This window comes from Rhodofomes roseus, assembly GCF_022264815.1.
Source record: "Rhodofomes roseus strain CIRM-BRFM 1785 chromosome Unknown C8Q71scaffold_5, whole genome shotgun sequence".
NCBI classification, from domain to species: Eukaryota; Fungi; Basidiomycota; class Agaricomycetes; order Polyporales; family Fomitopsidaceae; genus Rhodofomes; species Rhodofomes roseus.
Genome location: NW_025952961.1, coordinates 1,096,932 through 1,119,689, shown reverse-complemented (window position 1 = coordinate 1,119,689; position 22,758 = coordinate 1,096,932). Strand labels below are relative to the sequence as shown.

At 54.5% G+C, this 22,758-nt stretch overlaps 7 protein-coding genes across 7 annotated transcripts; 5 read left to right on the top strand and 2 right to left on the bottom strand.

Moving 5' to 3' along the window:
- Positions 1-564: 564 nt before the first annotated feature.
- On the bottom strand, positions 565-1,781 carry C8Q71DRAFT_475871 (uncharacterized protein). The gene is made up of 4 exons (XM_047918787.1): positions 1,371-1,781; positions 1,181-1,310; positions 770-1,132; positions 565-718 (listed from the first exon to the last, which is right to left on the bottom strand). The coding sequence occupies exons 1-3, from the start codon at positions 1,473-1,475 to the stop codon at positions 771-773; spliced, it is 597 nt and encodes a 198-aa protein (XP_047781724.1). The 5' UTR covers positions 1,476-1,781; the 3' UTR covers positions 565-718; position 770.
- Positions 1,782-3,187: 1,406 nt separating this feature from the next.
- C8Q71DRAFT_745684 (Y14 protein) lies at positions 3,188-4,242 on the top strand. Its single transcript, XM_047923021.1, has 5 exons — positions 3,188-3,353; positions 3,412-3,465; positions 3,531-3,614; positions 3,679-3,815; positions 3,878-4,242. Exons 1-5 carry the CDS (start codon positions 3,323-3,325, stop codon positions 4,076-4,078), a joined length of 507 nt encoding a protein of 168 aa, XP_047781723.1. The 5' UTR covers positions 3,188-3,322; the 3' UTR covers positions 4,079-4,242.
- A 1,827-nt stretch (positions 4,243-6,069) lies between these two features.
- Positions 6,070-7,006, top strand: C8Q71DRAFT_703358 (uncharacterized protein; the record flags this gene model as incomplete). Its single annotated transcript, XM_047920312.1, has 5 exons — positions 6,070-6,171; positions 6,234-6,310; positions 6,364-6,780; positions 6,834-6,894; positions 6,950-7,006. 5 exons carry the CDS (start codon positions 6,070-6,072, stop codon positions 7,004-7,006), a joined length of 714 nt encoding a protein of 237 aa, XP_047781722.1.
- Positions 7,007-9,000: 1,994 nt separating this feature from the next.
- Positions 9,001-10,267, top strand: C8Q71DRAFT_795255 (exosome complex exonuclease rrp4; the record flags this gene model as incomplete). Its single annotated transcript, XM_047925599.1, has 7 exons — positions 9,001-9,170; positions 9,229-9,330; positions 9,380-9,425; positions 9,480-9,569; positions 9,632-9,766; positions 9,820-10,017; positions 10,067-10,267. The coding sequence occupies 7 exons, from the start codon at positions 9,001-9,003 to the stop codon at positions 10,265-10,267; spliced, it is 942 nt and encodes a 313-aa protein (XP_047781721.1).
- Positions 10,268-10,345: 78 nt separating this feature from the next.
- C8Q71DRAFT_855366 (uncharacterized protein) lies at positions 10,346-11,060 on the bottom strand (the record flags this gene model as incomplete). The annotated part of the gene is made up of 4 exons (XM_047927170.1): positions 10,346-10,731; positions 10,797-10,847; positions 10,899-10,998; positions 11,055-11,060. The coding sequence occupies 4 exons, from the start codon at positions 11,058-11,060 to the stop codon at positions 10,346-10,348; spliced, it is 543 nt and encodes a 180-aa protein (XP_047781720.1).
- Positions 11,061-11,162: 102 nt separating this feature from the next.
- C8Q71DRAFT_745664 (transcription factor IIIC subunit delta N-term-domain-containing protein) lies at positions 11,163-14,810 on the top strand. The gene is made up of 15 exons (XM_047923020.1): positions 11,163-11,363; positions 11,441-11,620; positions 11,674-11,833; positions 11,889-11,973; positions 12,051-12,135; positions 12,186-12,273; positions 12,324-12,429; positions 12,482-12,600; positions 12,653-12,858; positions 12,918-13,315; positions 13,363-13,502; positions 13,554-13,825; positions 13,876-14,005; positions 14,061-14,279; positions 14,335-14,810. The coding sequence occupies exons 2-15, from the start codon at positions 11,489-11,491 to the stop codon at positions 14,541-14,543; spliced, it is 2,349 nt and encodes a 782-aa protein (XP_047781719.1). The 5' UTR covers positions 11,163-11,363; positions 11,441-11,488; the 3' UTR covers positions 14,544-14,810.
- Positions 14,811-15,634: 824 nt separating this feature from the next.
- C8Q71DRAFT_905421 (uncharacterized protein) lies at positions 15,635-19,722 on the top strand (the record flags this gene model as incomplete). The annotated part of the gene is made up of 14 exons (XM_047928897.1): positions 15,635-15,917; positions 15,982-16,210; positions 16,276-16,341; positions 16,401-16,770; positions 16,840-16,856; positions 17,004-17,267; positions 17,322-17,546; positions 17,601-17,696; positions 17,745-17,885; positions 17,937-18,238; positions 18,292-18,781; positions 18,844-19,029; positions 19,091-19,447; positions 19,510-19,722. Exons 1-14 carry the CDS (start codon positions 15,871-15,873, stop codon positions 19,720-19,722), a joined length of 3,003 nt encoding a protein of 1,000 aa, XP_047781718.1. The 5' UTR covers positions 15,635-15,870.
- Positions 19,723-22,758: the final 3,036 nt, after the last annotated feature.

The following is a 22,758-nucleotide window of genomic DNA, read 5'->3' as shown; positions in this document are numbered from 1 at the left end:
GACACGCCCGAAACAAAGCATTGTTAATACCTGAGGCCTGAAAGCCTGATGCCCCACGTCACCACCTTTCCGACTGTCCCAATTGTCCAGAGCAGCTCACGCAGGTCTGACGTTCGTGATTTGCGATAATCGTTGTGGAGACGCATCTGTGAGCTATCACAATAGTATGGGCCATACACAACCTGCAGTCCACGTCTCTGGTCCGTTGCATGGTCTGCCACCGATAAGTAATACTATACATACATGTGGTCCTGTAAGTAAGCGGCGGCGCAGTGGTGCGGAAAGGTGGGGTCGGATGTTTAGCGAGTTTTCCTGCGCGGTTTTGCAAGGGACTAACATTCTGAAGGGAGCTGTACGTAACGTCAGGAATGCCCACAAGGTCGGCGTCTCCATTCTTTCCAGAACTTGACCGAATCCCGCAATTTGGCTGATGTAACACGGATACAGAAACACAACAGTACTACACGACAGCGGACATTAGAGTTCGTAGGCGGGCGAACAGTTCTATGATAACAGACTCGTGGAGATTCAGACACATTCCGTGGTCAGTTTGCTACGAAATCCAGGCTCATGCTACACAGCGACACAAAGCAGGGTCACAACAGGACGTGGGCTATCCAAAATTAAGCGTCATTGTCCGAAGAACGGAGTTCGGGATCGTGTGGTAGAAGTTGTTTTGGGTGACATCATGTGGGCTGCATCAACGTGTAACCACAATCTGCGGATGATCTCGTCAAGACAGGCTGCGCGCCGGAGTAAAATTACTCACTTCACTTATACGCCAGGAAGTACGCGGAAAGCGCGGGTAGATCGTTCGTGCTCGCATCAGAGTAGCCCTGCCTACGCGAGCCGTTGAATTTGAGCACGATCACCGTACCGCACCAGGCTTTGGCAGCGGCTCCGGATGTGATTCGGTGAATCGCGCGGTTGACGGGTGAGCCACGCTGGAGCGCCTTGGGACAGTACCATATGTGCAACGGAAACCGAAGCGGTTCCCCGTTAAGACCTTGGGTGAGGATAATGGTGTTTGGCACGCTCTCGGTGAAGTAATCTTGCGCAAGCGGCATGGGGCACATTCCTTGAGAAGCAGTGCCTTGAGGACGGCACTGTACCGTGATTAGCCGTGACCGATCTGTGAAGGGTCAGACAACCGATGCCGGCTCGAGGATTGTTCGCGCACCTTCTTCTGGTGCAAAGAGAATCGCGGTGACCTGGACCAATTGCTGCTGCACTGGCGGCGGAGTGGCAATTGTGCTGGGATGGCCGGCGGCACTGACTGGGACACATTCCCTTTTGTGGCGCGGCCAATCCTGCAGTGATCGAAGTCAGTCCGGGCATCATACCAAATATTATACGCCGGGACGACGTACACCCTGGAGATGGTCTGGCGAGCAGTACCAGATACTCTGACACCGACTGCACCATAATGTCGTTGTATGACCGCAGACTGCGCAAGGGTGAGTGATCAACGACATGGCGAGCACACTCCGTGCAGTAGAGGCCGGGCAAGGGCAGTGACGGGATGGGCAGGTGGGCTGCGCTGAGACGGCATGTTCACTAGAGAGCTGGACTATTTGAACGAATCCGAGCGACCACTCAGCGTGTCTTGCATTATCCACACACGGCCAATCAGGCAATTTGCAGCATGGGGACGGGATGATGAGCACACGCAAGAGGAATATCAGTGGCTTGACTCACGGACGAGGCAGATCGAATACGTATGAAAGCCAGGCACCGGTTAGGGACGACTGCCTGGATCCATCATTCCGGTAACGAACGCAGGTCCCACACCGTCGCTAGCGGTGATGAAAGCAGTGGACCAATGGCCGTGATCTGGTTCCGCGCATTACAGTGGATACCTGCGTATGGTAAGAAAGGTTGTATGTCTTTCCGTGATGGAACGTTATAGGGACCAGATGCGTCCCAGGGTATTCATGTGTGTAGGACCTGGTGCCAGTTACCCGCAGTCCGAGGGTCCGGGCGATCAGATCCACAAAAAATTCCCGTGAAGAGGGCCATATGTCTGTGGGCGCAGGGCGGTAGATAGGCTTTCACGAGCGCAAGGCGAGCCGTCAGAAGCTCACAGCTCACCGGCGCCGGTCACGATGAATAGAGACAAAAGGAGAATTGATTTCATCAGACAGCTGTTGCTTAGGAGTTGTTTCGGTCGAAGCTATGCGCATGCAACCGTCAACCAGTCCGAGTAGCGATCCCTCCTTGACCTCGTACCTCCACCATCTACCGTTAGGCGCCCGCTTATCGGCCCCCATCTGCCCCATCTCTCGCCCGTTCCCTCCTCCCTAGTGTCAAGACCCCTCCAACGGGGCCCCCACAGTCTCTACGACACCATCGACCAACTCGATCGACAATCGGGACTGCGGACGCCTCACGTTGTTCGCAGATTGCACCACTCGATCCTCTCACCCCCTCACTAACCGACTCCGCCACGCCCTCCGCGTCGGGACGACATCTATCTATCCCGTCGTAAATTCCCTCTTCCGTTCAGGACGGTTGCCACTCTTCCTGCCACGCGCACCTCCAACAGCACACCCCAATTGCGGGGAGGCTACGGCCGACCCTACACGCTACCCGCAACGGGTTTCGACCGCAAAAGCGGCAGTCGCGACTGCGGGATGAACCCGTGGAATGACAGCGACAGCCTAGGAGCATAGGATATGGTGTGGAGTGGGGTCTGGGTCTCTGGCGGTATGTGGTATGTCTGGACGTGTTGGGGGAGGGAGGCGGGGGCCTTTGGAAGGGCTCTCGTGAATTGCATCAGATAAGCCGCCATCCTTCTGCAGGCGGTACTCAAGGCTCCTGGGCTCGCGGGAGCAGCTGGGAGTTTATGATGGAATGGGGTATCGCGCCTCATGCGGCCTGCTATCATGAAGACTGGAGCGCTTACCTACGGGGGGTCGCGTTTGGCGCCGACATCTCGACGCCAGCACTCAACGGTACTGCCCGTCCTCGGACTCAACAAGGCACGAAGGAGAGTAACCCGCAGGGACCCACAAGGGGAAATGGGGCTCGGGAGGAACGGTCTTAGCGTTCGGTAGTGATCATTAGTGCCTGCATGTACCTCGGCGTATGGGCTTTAAACTCGGTGAATCAAAAAAAAAAAAAAAAAAAAAAAAACCAGTCCGAGTAGCGCGAACCGCGCGCCTGGCAGTATTGGCAGCATTGCCATGTGGGCTGTGTCACGGCCGTGAGCCATCACAGTCACCCTGTCACACCGGCCCTCCCTCGGTCGCTCCCCGGGCCCGCGTTTGAACGGTCTGCACGCGCGCTCTCCGCATCCAACGCGTTTGCCGTCCAACCCACCATGTCCGACGATGGAATGAACATTGACGACAGTGAGTATTCCCAATTCACGCGTCCGCACACACGGCCAGGGGCTGACACAACCCGCAGGCGGAAACGACGGAGTCGTGCGCCGCAAGGGCAGGGGTTTCCAGAGCGCTGCTGGTGAGCCTCCTCTCAGCACATGGTATGTCTCGCGCTAAAAGGGGCATAATGACTCTGTCTTGCAGGCGCAAATGAAAGCGCAGTCGCCTCGGAACAAGCCTTTGACCGAGTAGAGTCGACCCAAGACTCGGGCACAAGGGCAGCAAGATGTGAGTACCCCTCCTCGTGCATCGCAGGCCAGCATCGAGATACAGTACCCTGATATCTCCCTAGCCGTAGAGGGTTGGATCGTTCTCGTGACAAATGTGCATGAAGAAGCTACCGAGGAAGACGTGACGGACAAATTCGCGGAGTATGGCGAGATCAAGAACCTGCATTTGAACCTCGATCGCAGGACGGGTTATGTGAAGGTGCGCATGTCGGACATGAGAGCCATTCATTGTAATCAATCTATCCCTTCCATGCTCTCTAGGGATATGCTTTGGTGGAGTACGAAACGATGGCAGAAGCCCAGGCTGCCATCGACAGTGCCTCAGGCACGACGCTGCTGGAGCAGACACTCCAGTGTGACTACGCATTTGTGCGGCCGCCTCCAACTGGTCCCAAGAAAGGCCGTGGCAGGGAAGGTCGGGGACGCAGTGCGAGCCCGTCTCGTCGTCGGGATAGGGAATAAAAATATACTGAGGATGCTGGTTTTGTGGCTTTTGTCTACCACCTTTTACTCGACGCTCTGCTGGATCCAATCGTCAAAGTAGCTAGCGTTCATTCCGATGCTATGATCATCGCGTGTAAATTGTAATAATATTGCAACGACGAAAGGATGAGTGCTTCAACTTTTTCCATCGCTCGACGCAGGCTACAGTGACGCGAATTCTGGTTTAGGGTTATTGCGGTTTTGGGAAGTCATGTCGCGCGGCGCCACACGTGCGTTTTTTGCACGCGGCGACCTCTACCTTCGGACGGCCATTGCTCCTCAACGCCTGCGAGTTTCTGCTTGATTCCTATATATTCTGGTTCTACTCGTCGAGCCCGAGGGCATGGTGCAACTCAATTTCGATTTCAACCAAGTCTCAAAATCGCGGTTTCCGAGCACCACGGCGACTTCGGACTGCAATTGCGAGCGAACGCAACATTGGGTGGGGTCCGCGATGGTACGGAAGGGTGCAGGGGGATGCTACGGAGGGCACAGGGCAGAAAAATTAGAAAGTTACCGTGAGTTCTCGTTGTAGCTCGCGCCGTCGCTGTGCGGCTGCGTGCTTGACAGGTCGCCGACGCAGGTCGGCCACCGCAGCGCAAGGGCGTGAGGCGTACCCGCATGAACGCCCCGATGGGGTGTATAGAAGGCCTACGGAGCGCATACACGCCGTTTCGGGGTACTTCTCCCGCTCCCCGTCGTTGTAGTGCACTCCGCGCTGGTGGTGCCTCCGTCTCGGCCCCTGTACATCCATTCTCGATCCACTGGCATATAGCATGTATCTACTTGCAAATTCTCCTGAAGAGTAATATATTCCTTTCATACTACTGTTCCGCAACCTTCAGGCCAGCATCGCCGTCAACATACATCACCATCACTGTACATCGCCGGCTAGGCGCCTTGTCGAGTTCAACCCAAACCACCATGCCCCGCACGGTCCCTCTGTCAGAGGATCTCCTCTGGCGTGTTGTGTTTCAACATTATGAGAGGGGGAAATCCCCACAGGAGATCTCAGACAACCTCCACATCAGTTTACGAACCGTCCAGCGCTGCCTTGCGCGGCATCGTGCAACGGGCGATGTTGCATACCATCTCGGTGGGCAAACAGGCAGACCCAGGTTAATCACAGAGGAATATGAACAGCAGTATCAATTGATTTTGCTGTAGCTACGCGGTGTACCACTCTACATTGAGGATGGATGTACATGACACAGCGGCGGGGGCACCACCAGCGCGGAGTGCACTACAACGACGGGGAGCGGGAGAAGTACCCCGAAACGGCGTGTATGCGCTCCGTAGGCCTTCTATACACCCCATCGGGGCGTTCATGCGGGTACGCCTCACGCCCTTGCGCTGCGGTGGCCGACCTGCGTCGGCGACCTGTCAAGCACGCAGCCGCACAGCGACGGCGCGAGCTACAACGAGAACTCACGGTAACTTTCTAATTTTTCTGCCCTGTGCCCTCCGTAGCATCCCCCTGCACCCTTCCGTACCATCGCGGACCCCACCCAATGTTGCGTTCGCTCGCAATTGCAGTCCGAAGTCGCCGTGGTGCTCGGAAACCGCGATTTTGAGACTTGGTTGAAATCGAAATTGAGTTGCACCATGCCCTCGGGCTCGACGAGTAGAACCAGAATATATAGGAATCAAGCAGAAACTCGCAGGCGTTGAGGAGCAATGGCCGTCCGAAGGTAGAGGTCGCCGCGTGCAAAAAACGCACGTGTGGCGCCGCGCGACATGACTTCCCAAAACCGCAATAGCACGACGCGTCTGGCCGTGAACTTCGCACGCCTCCGCCTTTCCTGTCAACGACGAACGGCCACTCCTGCCGCCACAGTCTAACTCTTCGTCCACCGAACGCGTCTATCCTCCTTTGAAGCATGGCCAGGGCAGTAGATCCCCTGCCTTCCGACAGTGAAAGCGAAGGCGCGCGCGCGTCGGCGAGGAAGGAGAAGGCTCCTTCCAACGCGATGGACGTGGACGAGGAGGCTGGAGGAGTTGAGGCTGGAGATGACGAGGAGGAATACGAGATTGAGAGGATCATGGACGCGAAGATTGGCATGTTTGCAAAGGTATGTCTGCCGTTCTTTTTGAGTTGTGTGCGCCATGCTCCGGCTAAGTCATTCACACAAAGGGCCGTATGGGCTATCTCGTCAAATGGAAGGGATACGGGGATGAGCATAACAGCTGGGTGGATGAGCAGGACGCAGGGTAAGTCGCTTGGTCCCAGCATATGCCATATTCATGCCAAACGCCACGTCCAGGAACGCCCACGACCTCATTGATGAGTTCTGGGCGAGGAACAAGAAAGAGAAGAGGGCTGGTCGTAAGTCCACAGGGGCTCCGGCTGGTCGTCCATCGACGACCAAGGCGCGCAAGTCATCCAATGCACGCGACGAGAGTTCTGAGGTCGAAGAATTGCGCCCGAAAAGGCGAGGCAGACAGTCTAAGGCTAAACGCGAGGAATCGGACAACGAGGTGGAAGAAGTGGAAGAGGACGCGCGGGGAAAGAATGGCAAAAAGGCCGTCACAAAGGCCGCCAAGAATGCTCCAGAGGAGGACTCTGATGGCTTCCAGTCCATGAACCAATGGATGTCGTCGCTCACTTGGGAGCATATCGTCGGACATATTGACACAGTCGAACGTGCGGACGATGGCAAACTGATGATATACTTCACCTTGTGAGTTGTACTGGGGTGTGGCTCATGAGTCTTTTGTTCACATATGTGCGTAGGAAGAACGGGGGTCGGGCGAGGCAGGACTCCGAGACCTGCAAGGAGAAGATGCCTCGGAAGGTATGTGATTGTAATTTATCTCGGAGCATCCGTGTCTTGACACCGCCCATGACAGTTGCTTGACTTCTACGAAGACAATCTGCGCTGGAGAGTTGTTCCGGAGCTCGATTGAACTACCTCATGCCGACGTCTCTCGCTCTCCGTATCTGCTGTTCTTCTGGCGCTTGCTAAGTCTATCGTAGGTTCAGAGTGTTCTCCGATGAATCCCCTCGTGCCCTGTATACATATTTCCTTTGTTGTCGATATTACTCACATGTGCTAGCCAGGCCTCCTGCTCTTGTGTGGCCAGATTTGTTCCCCCCGCTGCAACGTCATCCATGGGATAACGGCCTGCAGGTTCCTCCAGAGGTCAGATAGCAGACGAATGCAACCGCATTCTGACAGATGTGAAATGAGTTGACGATAGTACTGCCTCAAGCTGACACTAACGAAATCTTGACATCAGGTGGATCGACTCAGTCGTACGCCGTCATGACAATCAGACATACTTAGAGATCATACCCCGGCTATGTCACAGGCTAATTTGGTTTTCCAAGCAAAAACTATGCTTAGGTGCATCTCACTAGACTCGCCGCCCGGATATGTACTGAGTGCATGTGGGTAGGTACATTGCACCAGACTTCCCTGCGAATGTCGTGGACACTTGACATTATCGACCGTAGAACTGATGCTTGAGATACCCGCACAAAACTAGACTGATGAACATGGCTGTGCTCCGAAATGGTAAACCTGTGGACGAACGGCGGAGCGAGGCATCCATGCGGCACTTCCAAGACATGCTTGGGACAGTTCAGCGACTGTCTGATCGAGACTGTACCCGAAGTGGGTTCGACTTCCGCGGGGACGGGTTGCAGAACAAGATATGACGACTCGTGCGGTAGAATTTCGAATGAGACAGTAATACAATACCACTTGGATACCACACTCGGGAATCCTCACATAGATGACAAAGCGTTTCACGGCTTGTATTGAAGCCCGTACCTCACAAATTGGAAACTTGTACATAGCACAAGTCGGACTGGGTTGATGTTTTGGCATCAACTGCAAACAGAGGTCGTTGTACGGACAGGATTGGCTCGGACGGGTCACAGATCCCGATGCGGCTGTTGTGCGAATATAATGACCGCCTTGTCTCACAGTGGCTAATGGTTATATCGCAGAAGATCTTGGACTCTGGGAAGATCACAATGTCAAATATTCTTCAAGGTCAGCGAAGATAATAAAGCTTCCGTGACGCTCGTCGATGGGTACAACCTTACCATGACGTGCAACGGCCATGCTATGATAATTTTAGCACTTTGGTCCAGCTGCAATGACCCTCTTTCCCTGCCTGTATGATCCAGGTACGGACATGATGGCACGCCGAGATCGTACCGTGAGAGGCCGACAGGGAGCCTCAACAAACGAAACACCAGAAACAAACCACCTGGATTCACTTAGGGCGCCCATATATGCCCGTAACGCGTTATACGAGGCCGAATGATGCGTGGAAGCACTCGCGAGACCGAGATGCGGCTGCGGATCTTCCTTCGGCGTGCCTATCAGACAAAACGATCCAAGGATGGGGATCATCCTAAAAGCTATTTCGCTCAATCGGATAGGAGGCTACATTGGCATGTTACCTTGCTTGGACTGTACTCCGGCACGACTCCGATCAGAGCTTGTTGAAGTGTTGATCAGACGTTTTGGTTGACAGTTTGTGGCATTCGACGTCCCTCGTGTTTGATGGGTGGCGAGCGTTGAGTATAACTCTCAAATACGGAAGTAGGACATTCTTATGTAATGTACTCATCGGAGATGATGGATTATCATCGAGATCTCCCCGGCGGCGGTCTCGGTAGTGGGACTGCGTATTTTAGGCTGGCATTTGACCTTAGACCAAGGGTTTCTAGAGATGAGGCCGCTGATTCAGATTGTGTTGAGTTGAAACAGGTTGAAACGAATGTCATAAATCGCACAGGATGCAGGACGATTTAGTCTCGGTCACAGTTGAGCCATGCCATGGGGTTTGCGGCCCCGGGCCGGGTTGACACTCCGCGCCGGTGATGGTCTGCCTTCGCTCGCCCATCCTTCTCAAAGCGTGACAAACTACTCAGTCAGGCCAGTATGATCTCTTTCGCGTCCTTCCCGGTTCCATCGCAGAATGAAACTCAGGGCATGACACGACATCACCCGGACGTTGAGGATGACATTGACATGGACGAAGGTTTTGAAGAGGGCTTTCACAGGCTCACTTCTCCGGGTGAGCCGCTCACATCTTCGCAAGCTTTCATGCGGTAAGGCTCGGCAAAAGTGAATCTATCCGATATATGACGAAGAAAACTTTACATACAGGGGACATGGCACCTACATAGATAACGACGAAGTCATTTCCTCCGTGGCAGGCACAGTCGAGCGCGTAAACAAACTCATTTCCGTACGGGCTGTGCGCTCGAGGTGAGAACTGTCTTGGCCTGAGGTACATTACGCTGACCTAGCTTTCAAGGTATAACCCCGAGGTTGGTGACCTCGTTGTCGGGCGAATCACGGAGGTGAGTCGGACCAGGAGACGTATGGGACGGTCGGAGCATACCGTTGTGTTTCAGGTGCAACCTCGCAGGTGGAAGGTGGACGCAAACTCCAGACAAGACGCGGTGCTTATGCTGTCGTCTGTTAATTTGCCCGGCGGTGTTCAGGTGCGTCAGCGACATGGTGCAGGTCACTTTGGCTTATCGGTAATGCATCCTTCACATTGCAGCGCCGGAAACTTGAGAGTGACGAATTGCAAATGCGCACTTTCTTTGAAGAGGGTGACCTCCTTGTCGCCGAAGTCCAGGCGTTCTTTGCTGACGGGGCTATGTCGCTACATACCCGATCCCTACGGTATGGCAAGGTAAGGACCTTCGTTGTCACTTAAGCCCTCGCTGACCATTGTCCACATGCCAGCTACGGAACGGACAGCTTGTGACAGTTCCGCCTGCCCTCATCAGACGTCTCAAATCACATTTCCTCTCACTACCCTGCGGAGTGGACTTGATCTTGGGATTGAATGGCTATATCTGGGCAAGTAAACATGTCAAACAAAGTGAACAAGAGGGTGAAGAAGCCTTCGACGCTGAAGCCGTGTACTCTAACAAGAATGACGTGCGTGTCTTTATTTCTGCCTTGGTTTGCGTCACAGATGATATGTCAGGACATCGACGACGCGACACGTCTCGCGATATCGCGCGTCAGCAACATCATCCGAATTCTGGCAGCTCACTTCATCCCGCTCACGGACACGCTGTTATTGGATGCGTACGAATGGGCGGTAGAGCAAGAAGGCGATGTCAAGGACCTGTTACAGGCGGACATCGGCGATGCCATGATAGCTACTATTGCTGCGCGGGACTGACAACCCGCATACACAACCTATTAATACAACATAAATTGTATCACTACATTCCCAACCACTCCGTTTCGAGTGCACGTGCTAATCGTCGTCGCTTGATGCAGCCTCGCCATCATCGTCCTCTTCATTCTCATCATGCTCCTCGTCCTCGTCATCTTCCTCTACAGGCTGCTGTACCTGAGCGGGCGGCGGGGGAGGTGGTGGCTGGTTTGTGCTAGTTCCACTGGCCATCTTGCGTGCCTGGGCAGCCCTCTCAGCCTCTTGGCGCGCCTCGTCAACGGGATACAGTGTGTCCAGCGCGATATCCTTCCAGCGTAAAGATCCGTTCACACCGCCGCCCGAAAAGCCCATATCTTCGAACAAAGCACGAGATGATGGGTCGTATGGGCGTCGAGGTCTCGCCGCAGGGTGCTTGATGTTGAACGGATTTCCATAAGGGTATGAAGGATGTACTTGTGATGGCAAGACTTCATGAAGAGCCGCACGGATCAATGACCGGGAACGGTCTGACGCGAAGGGCATTGAGACGTACCGTCAGCGTCCTCCGGATCGGGAGGAACCATGTGTGAAGGTACATCGACATCTTGCGAGGTATTAGACGCTACCAGAAGGTCGGCAGCACAACATCACTGACCGTCGTCCGACAGTTCTCCCTTGAGATAATCTGCAGTGCCAATAGTGTCCAGCACGGCGAGTTCATCCTTTGTCATATGTAAATAGCAGTACGTCAGATCCTGTGGACAATGCCATTCAGTGATTATCGTGCATGATCAACAGAGAAGGATCTGACGGTCATGTTTGCGAGGGTACACAGGATTCAGTGAGACGGCTATGGCGGCACTTCCGAAGTGAGACTCGTGAATGTGTGCCACAGGACTCGACGCGCCTGTGGCGTGGGATTTTACCTCCGCGACTCTTTGGTCCGGCCACCTCCAAGCCTCCTCCAAGCTCCCTCGATCATATTCGGCTCATGCACTTCACTATCGCATTGACAAAGACCATTCAAACTTAGATCCTGGATATTTGCCATCTCGAGGTTTCACGCGGAGAAGTCTACAAAGGCTAAAGGGATAACTGACTGGCTGAGCACTTCGCTACGGTAATGTCCCACAAACGGAGGTCTGGTCTGGTTGGAAGCTGTCCTGACCAATCAACTATTCCAATTACGGTGGCCAGGTAACCCAGGATCAACTCAATCCAACATATATGTTATAGCGCCCTCAAATGGATCAGGCAGCAGCTATCGCGTCTACGTTCAGTCTTTCCGGTGTTTCCGCTACGCCCTCGGCTAAGTGCTTGCAGTGGACCGCTGATGGCCAACTGCTAGTGCTGACGAAGTCCGCTGTTCACATTCTGGTAAGATGATGCTATACATGATTGTATGACATGACATGTTTATGACTATATAGACTCCACATGTAGGCATGAGCAATGAGTTAACATCGACTGTCGAGCACACAGAAGGGAAGGAGCAAGATCCCTCCCGCAACGTCAAACGCACCGGATGGCTGAGGACCATGATTGGTATCGATAAGGCGCTCGTATATCAATGGCCTGCTGACTGTCAAGGTGCCGCATTTGCTCGCTCTGTCCCCGTCCTCTCTCCGCTCAGCAATTACCGCAGATTGGGGTGCCGTGGCTCTAGGTTCCCTAGATCAAGGTCTCCGCGCGGTTACCTCATCACCAACTAATCTGAGCGGAGACGCTAGGTGAGACATCTTCGTGCCTAGAATCCGTACCGCACAAAAATGCACGGAACACTATTTTGATCGGCGTTATGACATAGCTGTCTCTTGGTTGTACTCAACTCTAATATGGAACTAGCCTTATGGGGACCTGTGAAGGATTTCCTGAGGGGGGAGTGGGCCAAGGTACGATGCTAACTCTCGACCCATGATATGTCATGTTGACGTCTCGGTAGCTTGTAGATGTAACGGCGGCATTACGAGCTCACTTCGGTGGCCGAGATAACTCGACCTTGGTCAGCACCTTGTGCGCACAATCAAGTTGTAAGCGCGGCTGCGGGTTCACCGTAAGGCACAGCCAACTCAATTTGTAGGCATCGAATGGTCATCACAGGCGGACTTCGGTCTCGCGCCGACGCCGCTCCTTGATGGATCTTTACTTGCTGTCGGAAACCGAGCTGGATCTGTGAGTTTTCTCAGGTATGTGCGATTAATCCAGGGAATCGCGAACGTGCTATTTGACATGGCGCAGATTCTGCGGTAAAAGTGACGGATCTTGGGAAGTACGTTGCGCTGCGACGGTGCCGCTCGCTGACAGATGGGTCACCCATGTTGCATGGTCCTCCTGGAAACAGCTACAAAGCGGAAAATGTGCGTGCCGGATGTAGCCTATGCTCTCATGCTGACCCCGATCCTGTCATAGGCGAAGCATCCCTTGCATGCGGCATAGCTGATGGTTCCATCGTCGTTCTCAGAGTCGTTCAGACTCTGCACTCCGCAGCATCGTCCTTGGGGCTCATTCCCAACCATGACATTCAAGCATCCTTCGAAGTTCAAGACGTCAGGCCCGCGGAGAGTGACGGGAGAGGAATAACCTGTATTCAATGGACGAAACCGTCGGCTGACCTTGTGAGAGCCTCCGATTGTCCGCGTTCCGGTCGCCTCATGAAAGCACTGACGCCATCCAGGACTTGTTGGTCTATTCCAAACCAGCAAAACTCTATCTCTGGGCGATGCCATCCGATGGTCGGCTGTCAAGTCTGCGCACGGTTGCCCTTTCCACGCAGCACCTGTCCATCGGTTCATCTGCCCTAACTCCAGTGGTGGGCGTCGAGCATGCACGTAGTGAGGACGCGCTCATAGTTTCCCTCGCGGATGGCTCTTTCCATGTGGTGCACCATCTCTCTCAAGAGCAACCGCCTGGGGAATCGACACCCGACGCTGGGCTTTCTAGTCTGCAACTCTCCAGGGCTAGTCGAGCTGCATTCGTAGCCGCCGAGCCGGAGAAGACAACCAAAAAGGACGTCAGTCGCTTGTACGGTGTAGCTTCGTACGATAGCCATGCATGGTTCGCCTGGCTCCACGAGTGGGTAACGAGTTCTGTCACCATGCGGTAACTAACGACATTTGAAGATCCTGTCGCCCCACCGACTTCAGCTACAAACACGATGCCCGTCTTACCTGTCTACTTGTCGTTGCAAGATTATGCGAAGTCGACGTGGAGAGTTCCCTTCTCTCCAACGTACGTGACCTTATTGCGCACGCACGGATTGGTTCGTGATTGTCTCATCACAACGGATACGATCTCATTGACGGGTGTCCAGCTCAGAGGGAAAGTCCGCTGAGCTTACTTCGCCCTGCGTTATTATATCTCCAAGACCAGAATGTCCTTGGACCTGTGTGCGGAAGGCTGCTAGGACTTCTCGCGCAAGACATACCTATATCGCTCCCGTTCCCTTGTCTCGTCTCTCTCAATATCACCGATGCCAACCAAGAACTAAGACAAGGCTTTACGCGAAGTCTAGAGGCGTATCTCTTCGGATCGGATGCGATGTTGGCACTGCGAATCCGGCTTATCATCGCCGAGTTATGTGCGGTAAGGTCAATGCCGCCTGTACGTGCAAATACTCACACGAACTATCTTAGCGTATCGCCGAATTGGACCATGATCGACAAGCTTTCGTCGAGGTAGCTGCTCACTGCAACTCGCGTATTCAGTCCCATGTTCAGCTTGCAATCCTCCATCACATACTGTCGGCTCTTCCAGCGTTGGCAGGTTAGTCATATTTTTGTATTGGCCATCTCTATCACAGCGTTGAACGCATAATCAGACGCCGACATACCGTTTGCCATGAGAATGATGGCGCGAGCTTGTCTGCGTGGCTCTGATCCGGATGTTGTCAAAGCTGCTCATGTGCTGTCGACCAAGCTGAGTACCACAGCGACACACAATGATGACCTTACTCTGCACGAGCCTTGTCCAGCTTGCCATGCCCCGATCCCCTTCCAGGATGCTGTCAACGCTGGATGCCCTAATGGTCATATGTGGAGTGAGTTCTCGGTCAACCTTGCATCTCCGCCATCGGTCTGACTCCAAACTCGTAGCCCGCTGCTCCGTGACGTCCTGTATCATCGCCACGCCTATCATTCGAGCATGCAGCAGTTGCAATCAGAAAGCACTACTACCGCTGCACCGACTTGCGAGTCAAGCCTGGATTCCAGACGACGTACGAAACAGCTGGCTAGCTGCTGAACTGTTGAACGCCGCAAGACGATGCCTCCGCTGTGGATGCAACTTTGTGACGCTCCTCTGATGCGATCTGCCTCGTGTACAGGCGATTCCCCCACAGTGGTCCAAGATGTGATCGAGTAATACAATTGCTGTGAAGTCCTCATGCTCAAACAACGCACCCACAGGGCACTTGGTTTCTGCATCTCCGCGCCGTTACGCTGGTACCTATGGAAAAACGTGGCCTCTGCCTTATCATCATCTCAGTTGGCGGCGCTATCGCGAATTTATTGTAACGGTCGCGTCGGTCCAGGACGAGTCATACAAGATCACAGCCCGATTACAGCTATGCGCGGATGAGCAGAGTCGACTTCAGGAGTTCAAAACCCAACCACTATCCTGGAGCACGACAACGACTCGTCAGAGGGTGTAGCGGAGGGGGGGGAATTGTCGTCCTCTTTGGGGCGCTTCAATGCGGTCAGGTCGTGCCCTGCAATCGCGACCAAACTGATTGATCGCTTCAGAGGAAATGCTATGATTGCGTTAAAATACTGTTTTGTGCGCATCTTTGACTTTGCGCTCGCCCTACGTCTGCTAGCGACAGAGCCTGGGCAGAACCCTTCGCACACAATCTAGTACAGACTACGACCTCCGCGTTGTCTCGTCTATGAAGGGCTTTATCGGACAAAAATCGAATGGGCTAGTACCTTAGCGCAGCACGCGGACCGGATCCCGAATGGCCCGAACGGGTCCGGCGGGCTCTATTGGGCACCGCCGTGGAACCTCATGATACCAAACCATCTGGCGCGCCGGCTAGAAATTCCGCCAGATCCCGATCTGTGCTGCCCGATCCCGACGCTGCTCTCTATTTCTGATCGTTTCCTGCCCAATCCCGTGCCTTCCTGAGTCCCCCCGAGCGATCGCGTCACGTCGCGTACCGTTGCCTCCCGCCGCAACCCGACCGTCACTCCGCGGCGCCCGAGATCCCTCCAGGTCTGTTAGTAAGCCTAGCAAAACTCTTAAACCACGTCAGCTCACTCTCCGTTCCTTCTCCTCGTTTACGGCCATGTACCTCCGTATCTCATTCACAAGGTAGGAGAAATTCTGTCCAATGCTGTATATTGTCCAACCCCTCCACCATACGCACATACACAACCTTTACAACCGTAGCTAAGTGCATGATCGGTTGCTAATGGCAGCCCATGTTGCCTCCTCGGTGCTCCACCCTGCAACTCGTGGAGTATCTCAAGCAATGCGGCCGACGTAGTATTAGCCTCAGTGTGCCGAGCATCGCCCACATCTTCCCAACTCTCTCCAAGTTCCCAAGTTCGTTCTTTCCTGCCACCTCTGTTTGCTCGCATACTACCTCACTCCTTCTGTATTAGCGACTGCGACCAGCGCTTCCAGACCACATGAACTTGAATACGAATACCTTCATCGGGACTGTGCAGGCACCGTTGTAAGTCTTTCCGTACTGACTACTCTTTCCTGTCATCCTGACATCTTTTCTGTACTACTCCCAGTTCCGATGCAGGTGTCTCACAGCCTGGTCCTGGTCCTCCGAGTCCACTTCAGCCACTGCAGCCTGCCATCGCCGCCCCACATCTCCGACCCATTATTGGTCGGGGGTCGCCCCTTGCTCCACCAATTCAAGCATTCCAGTTTCAACGCCCGCCCTCGTCGCAGTCGTCCGATACACGGCGAGCCCAAAGTGCGCAGTTACTTACGTTAGACTCGTCCCGCCGGGGCCAGGTACGCAGGCTGTTATTCATCATTCCGAATGGCCCACCTTTTCTGAGCCATCCCCCGCATACTAGGCTCTCGTTGGGCGTTCCCAGTTCGCGCCAGGTGAAGTTGTTGACATTGCCATCATTCCGTGTTCGGTGCGTTCATTGCCTGTCGGATGACATGCCATCCTTTCTTCTGACGCAGCTGCGCGCAGCTTGAACAGGGGAAGCGGCTGTTCAAGGGCAGCTTTGCTGTCTCGGAAGCGGAAAAACGGGCGCTGTTTACCCTTCTCCAAGACCATGGTTGCGTCACTACTGTGACGCTAGATGAAAATGCCCTGCTGAAGCCTCTCCTCGACCAGCACATTCGCCAACATTGCGAGCATCGTCACATTGTCCTACCGACCTCTCAATCAAGCTGGAGTCTGCCTTCTTTGCGTGTTATCAGCGGCGGTGCAAAGCTTCAGTTTGTCAAAGCTAGCGCAAATGCTACGCTCACCTCGACCTCGACCTTGATGTCTGTGAAGAGCAGGTTTGCGAAGCTTCAAGGTGTGCTTGTGCCCGATCGAATTGTCATTCCTGTTGGTGCGTCGGTCAGTCATGTGACCGAGACTCATTGATTCTGAAGTCGCCTGGCATGTCCAATTTATCTAGTCCCCTCCGAGTCTGTGGTTAGTAAACCTATCACTGCTCTTGTTGCGCATGATTATCGGGATCATGAGCGTCCGCATCGCTGTTTTTCATCGCGTTTTCTGGCACTTCTCCGCCCTTCCTTGCGCGACAGCGTAAATACTGATACCTTATGCGCCGATCTTGAGTGTGTTTCCAACCCTCCGTCCCTTCCGACGGAGTGGGGTGTTACTGCTGGTGCTGGTGTATCCACTTTGACTCCTACATCGCCTTCAATCCCCATCCAGCCTCCCATTATGCCGACGTTTCCTCCTCCAAATACTATAGTAGATGGCCCGCCACCACCACGCCAGGCATTGCCTCCCCAGGCTCCTCGTCCTGTTCAGCCCTTTGGAGTGTCACTGAATCGGCCGCATTCGCGCACGTCCACCGTTCTGCTGGCAGCTCCAGCTGTGAGTCTTGATTTGCAAGTTCTCTGTTGATGGTCGCTCATACAACTTATATAGCTTCAGTCCCAGCAGCAGAGTGCGAGTGCGGAGTCAATGGCTATTGACCCTCAGCTGCTTGCACTACGATCTCCAGCTTTGCCAGCCTTACCGCCCGACCTGGGTCTTCCTCCCAATCAACATATGCTCTTCCCCGATCCTGGGCCACTGTACTTGCCACATGATCCCGCGCTGCCAGCCGCATCTGGAGTCCGCCGCTCTCGATCTGCGAGTATGGACGAATCAGTAAGTCCCCACTTCTTGCTGTTGTATCCCATCCTTAATCGGAAACTACCTTAGAGTACATCAACAGCACCATCGTCGAACCGCCAGCGTGTACAGATCAATGAAGACCGCATCATGGCGGAAATGGAAGAGTTTGAAGTCGAACTTGAGGTGCGCGCCTATAATTACTGTTGCTCGGCTGGTATCTCATGTTAATAGTCCGCCCTTAAGATGGATGAAATGGGTGCTGGTTCAGTACTAATGGACGGCTCAGTCCAGAATCCCTTTCTGATGGACGAGACTTCAACTTCAGATGTCCTTATACCAGCTGAGCCACAGGATCATCAACACCCTGCGGCGGTGAGTCTTTGCAACACTGCGGCTTTGAACAACTACTGAGGCAAACAGCAGGGTTGGAAGGCAAATCTCATAGGGCGAGTGAATGTGGACATCGGTATGGCCTTGAAGTTCAAGGACGCATTCCATAAGGCTGCCTCCGACACTTGGCAGCGAGACGATGAGCCGCAGGTATATATCACTGCTCCTACAGCCAAGTTCAGCGCGCGCGCTGTTACCACGTATCTCGCCCAGAAGTTCCAGAACAAATATGGCGACCAAACATCCACTGATGTCTACAATGCGCCGCACGGGACTTCAGTTGATGATGTCAACCTTTCGGGATACTTGAACCCCTACACGCGCGGCATCTACATGTTCGTCCTTCCCACTGAAACTGAGTGCGTGTACTGAATGAAGACTCTGCCAGTGGTCCTGCAGTTGGGCCTGGACCCGAAGTCTCCACGTTCTTCGAGATTCTCAGAACACTTGCAGCACCTCACGAGAATGGTCAATTCGAACATCCATCACACCAGCGTGAGTCTCAGCCAATCCCCGTCCCATGGGGCCTGTGGGAGGAGCGCCATGGCTACGTTGTTCCAACTCTGGACGACATCACTGGAAACCTGCTCGAGGATGACCGAATGGCGGTGCTTTCAGCACAAGGTATGGTAGCGGCGTTGGTAATCGGTCATCACCTTCGTGCACCTAGGCCGATTCATCCCCTTGTGATTCTTTGGGCGATATTGGGTGATCGTGCCTTCGAGATGTCGCTAGAGCTCCTCGAGAAGTTTGATCATGTTGCTGCTCAGGAGCTCCGCCCCTGGTTTGCACTCGGACCAAGTGATGCTCTCCCGTCGGGCGGAATGTATTTGTCGCATCCGATCTGGAGTCTTCTCATGAATCGTCTTGGTATCCAGGTATGATATGCCGAATATTTGCTCGGCCGAGTTTAATGCTGAATGGCGCCATTGGCATCCAGCCTCGCCGAATTGGCTTCACTCTGGATTCGCGTACTAGACTCCGATACACGCGGCAACTCATCTGCTCCATCGTTTTGGGCAAGGTCGCAACATCTGCACCAGAGTTACAAGCATTCCGCCAGGGATTCGACATTGACATCGCTACCAGAGACGCTTTAGGAGCTGATTTGCAGCACTTCACCGAGGTAGGTCTCTTGTGGCTGATTGTGTACCCTGTCCAAGTTGTCTAACCCTGTTCCATTGCAGCTTTTCTCGAAACCTGTGCTTGTATCTGGAGGTCAGAGCGCAATTCTCGACCCGGTTGTCGTTATCAGAACGCTATATGACCGCACTGTGGCTGGTCCCCAGGATGTTGCACGACTCATTACTTTTGAGTTTACTCCAGGTGGGGCGCAAAGCGAACGCAGTCTTTGCGAGCGGATCGTCAAATTCCGCCTACTGCGCTGGCTACATGGACATGGACACCCGGATCATCCCCTGGTCCACAATACCATGCTGCTAGACCATGAATACGGCGACCCTGCAACACTTCGCGCGCGGCTGCTCTTACAAGCTGTAACTGAATGCCAAGATCTCCCTGTCGACCCCCTATGGCGCCTTCAGGTGCGCGTCCGAGTCTCCTACTAACCTACTAAGCTATGACAATCTGACGCAGTAATGGTCAGTTCCGATTCAACCATGCTGGTGTACACACCAGCAAAGTGCCTGTGCTTGATCTTCACACATGTACGGGCTACTGTGTCATTGACATCAACCCATGGCTACACAACGCACTTCTCGAGGAGTCCGATTTTGGCGACCCCTCGGTTGTTACCCTCTTCGACTGCTGGCTTCACGAGCAAGTTGTCCATAATCAACAAGACCACTCCTCTGTTTGAGCGCGCTCCTTCCGTACCCTTTGTACTGCTTTGTGCAAACTGGCCATACATTACATTCGCCTTCCTGTTTTCGTATGTGGTCTAATCACCATTCTAATCTTCTAACCATGGCTCGTTCTGATTGGTTTATAATGATATTCATTGCTGCACCGCTTTTGTCGCCATATTAGCACTATAAGCATTACCAATTGCATCAGTCTGCACGAGTGCTTGATGTACAAAGAATGAAGAACGAATGGATTCGGTAAACTACGTTATTACAGCTCAGGTCCCATGTTCGCCACAAAGGGCAATGGGTCGGCGGGAATAATCTGGCTCTGAGCGAGGTAGTCCGGATGTTACGTTCCCGCCATTCGTGTCGTCGAGGCACTCATGAGCTCGGACTGCATCGGCGGCGATAGTCCGTTCCTGCGCTCGCCGTTGTGCATCGACGTCGACAGCTGGCACCTGGGCTCGCAGAGGGCGTCTCTGAGGGACCATTCCCAGCGGATACATGGGTGTGGACGTGCTCGTGCTTCTTGTGATTCACCGCATGCTTCTTGGATGCATACGTCGCGAGGGGAGAGTGCGAGGGCGCAAGGAGTGTGTATGTGGGTGATGGAAAAGACACGGCAGCGAAGGGGGAGCCGCGGCGAAGGGAACAGTAGCAGCAGTAAAGAAAGAGCAACGGTGGCGAAGAGAGAGGGGTGGCAGCGGCAGTGAAGGGAGAGCACGAGGGAGCCGAAGAAAGCATGAGTGCAATGGAATAGGCGCGGCGACGGGGCGAAGGGAGATGCTGAAAAACGATTGCGGTGTGCGGCTGGGTATACCGATCGGCAGACTGACGAGTCTGGTGCGCGGGATGCTGGAGTCGCGGTAGATTTGAGGGTAGCCACCTCTTGTCGGCAGGCGGAGGCCGACGCGGCAGGCATCAGCGGGAGCGCTGACCGGCAGAGCCAAGCGAGCGTCCTCAGCTGCGCTGCGTGCCAGCGGATCCGCCGCCAGAGAGGGTGTACCTCGCCATCATCCGGAGGGTCTCCGAGGCTGAGTGACCCGCTGCGTGGCACTCATCCTATGGGCAACCGGGGACTGGCGTGGTAAGGAAGGCCCCACGCCTTAAAGTTTGAGATGGGGAGAGAGCCGCCGGGGCTCGAGCGCGGGCACGCTGAGTTCGGTCGCGGGGCTGTACGACGTCGAGGGCAAGAAGCCGTGGGCACCTACGCAAGTTCATGCCCAGTCATCATAGAACCTGCGAGGGAAGTGGACATCAGTTCGTCATATCTGCATTGCCAAACACGGCGATGACAAGAAGAACTCACCAAAAACCTTGCCCGCAGACTGTCACCCGAGCCAAACCGCAACGTGTACATTGACGCACGTCTGCAGTGTCAATGGGCAAAGAGTGCGTGCGCACTTGAGGAGAACCGGAGGGGGTCTGCTGGCCGCATAGGCCGCATAGTCAATGGCCACTTATGACAATTGAAGCAGCCAAAAACATACCTCGTATGGAACCCTGTATCTCCTCCGTCTTCCGGGGATGCTCATTTCGTAGCCGCCGTCTGGCTTCGACGGCTACTTGTTGTTTCGCACGCTGTTGGCCCAGCTCCAATGGGCAGTCGCAAGAGTCGAGAGTTGACACGCAAAAGGGGAGAAGGGTGTATGCAGTATGAGGTTGTCGTGTTGTAGGGAGCCGCGAACCGCCTCGAGTGGATGAGCCTGAGGTTGCCTAGTCTAGGGTTTGGAGAGTCTGCGGTAACGGTAACGACATACGTGACACACCGCGCGGTCAACGTCAACGCACTGTTGGGGAACACGCACGACGCAGTGCTCCGCAGATCCAGTTTACCAGAGGAAAGCAGTGCGGCGAAGGCTGAGGATAGTTGGCGGTCGTCGCTATCAGTCAACGTGCGTAGACGCTAGCCACCACCACAAGCGCCGGCGCGGTGGCGCGCGATTGCAGCAATGCTATTCAACTCCTGGCGGAAGACCGCACTCCCGAAAATCTCTCTGTACGCAGAATGCCTGTTTTATATGCAAAGAACATATCTCCGAATTTTTATTGACTAAACCCTCAAGCTGAGAGTAGGAGGTGGGTTAAGGCCGCACTTTGCGGGCGCGTCGGCAAACACGATCACGTGGACAACGCGCGTCACGTTTGTTTAACGCATGCACGTGTGGAGCGCCTCGGCACTTGGGCCATATAAATGGACCACCCAAACAATGCGCCCTCTCACCGCGCCCCATCGTAACAGTAAAGACATTCTGTCCGGCGGGTGCGCTCTTCTTCTCCCCCTGATTCCAACCGACCGCCGTATACCGCAGCAGGTGCTCTTGCACCCATAGGTAATATTTCATTAGCTACTACGCGCGTCGTCAAGTGCGCGCATACTGAGGTACAATACAGCTACAGCGTCGTGCAATGCCGGCCATCTGGCCATGCCGCACACTTCCGCAACACCTACTCAACAAGCGAGGCCTGCCTGGAACGTTAGCTGGGCCGGGGTAATGGCCCACAGGTGGTAGGGCATTGAATGCGGCCGACGTTCACGCTCTGCACGTCTGCCACGCACCTCCACCGCCAGCGCCCTCCGACCACCGTTCTCATCGCCTCCGAACGCGTCTACTACGGGACCTTGCTTGTCCTACTTGAGATTATACGCCAAGTCTCAGCGTGCCGCTCTGTCTGACGAGCTCGCCCGGTTGCTGACGGACACTGACACGCACCACGGAACGCCTGACATGCACTGCTAGACGCTGTGCAATGTCGTCCTCCGACCTCCACTCTCTAGCCGACTCGCTCGCTGCCGTCGGGGACTTTGACGGCTCGCTCGCCTCCACCCTCACCCTGCCTGGCTCAGTGAACACCCAAGCATCCATGCCTGCTACCACTCTCGGAACGACAGCCCACTCGCAAGGCGCGCATGACTTCAGACCGCGCCCATCGACGTCCGCATCGCGCGAACCCTCCCCGCCCGCGCACGCCGGTCCAAGTTCCAGTCAAAGTCTCTCGCCGCGCACGAAACCGTCTACGATCAAGCTTTCCTCGCCGGCTCGCGA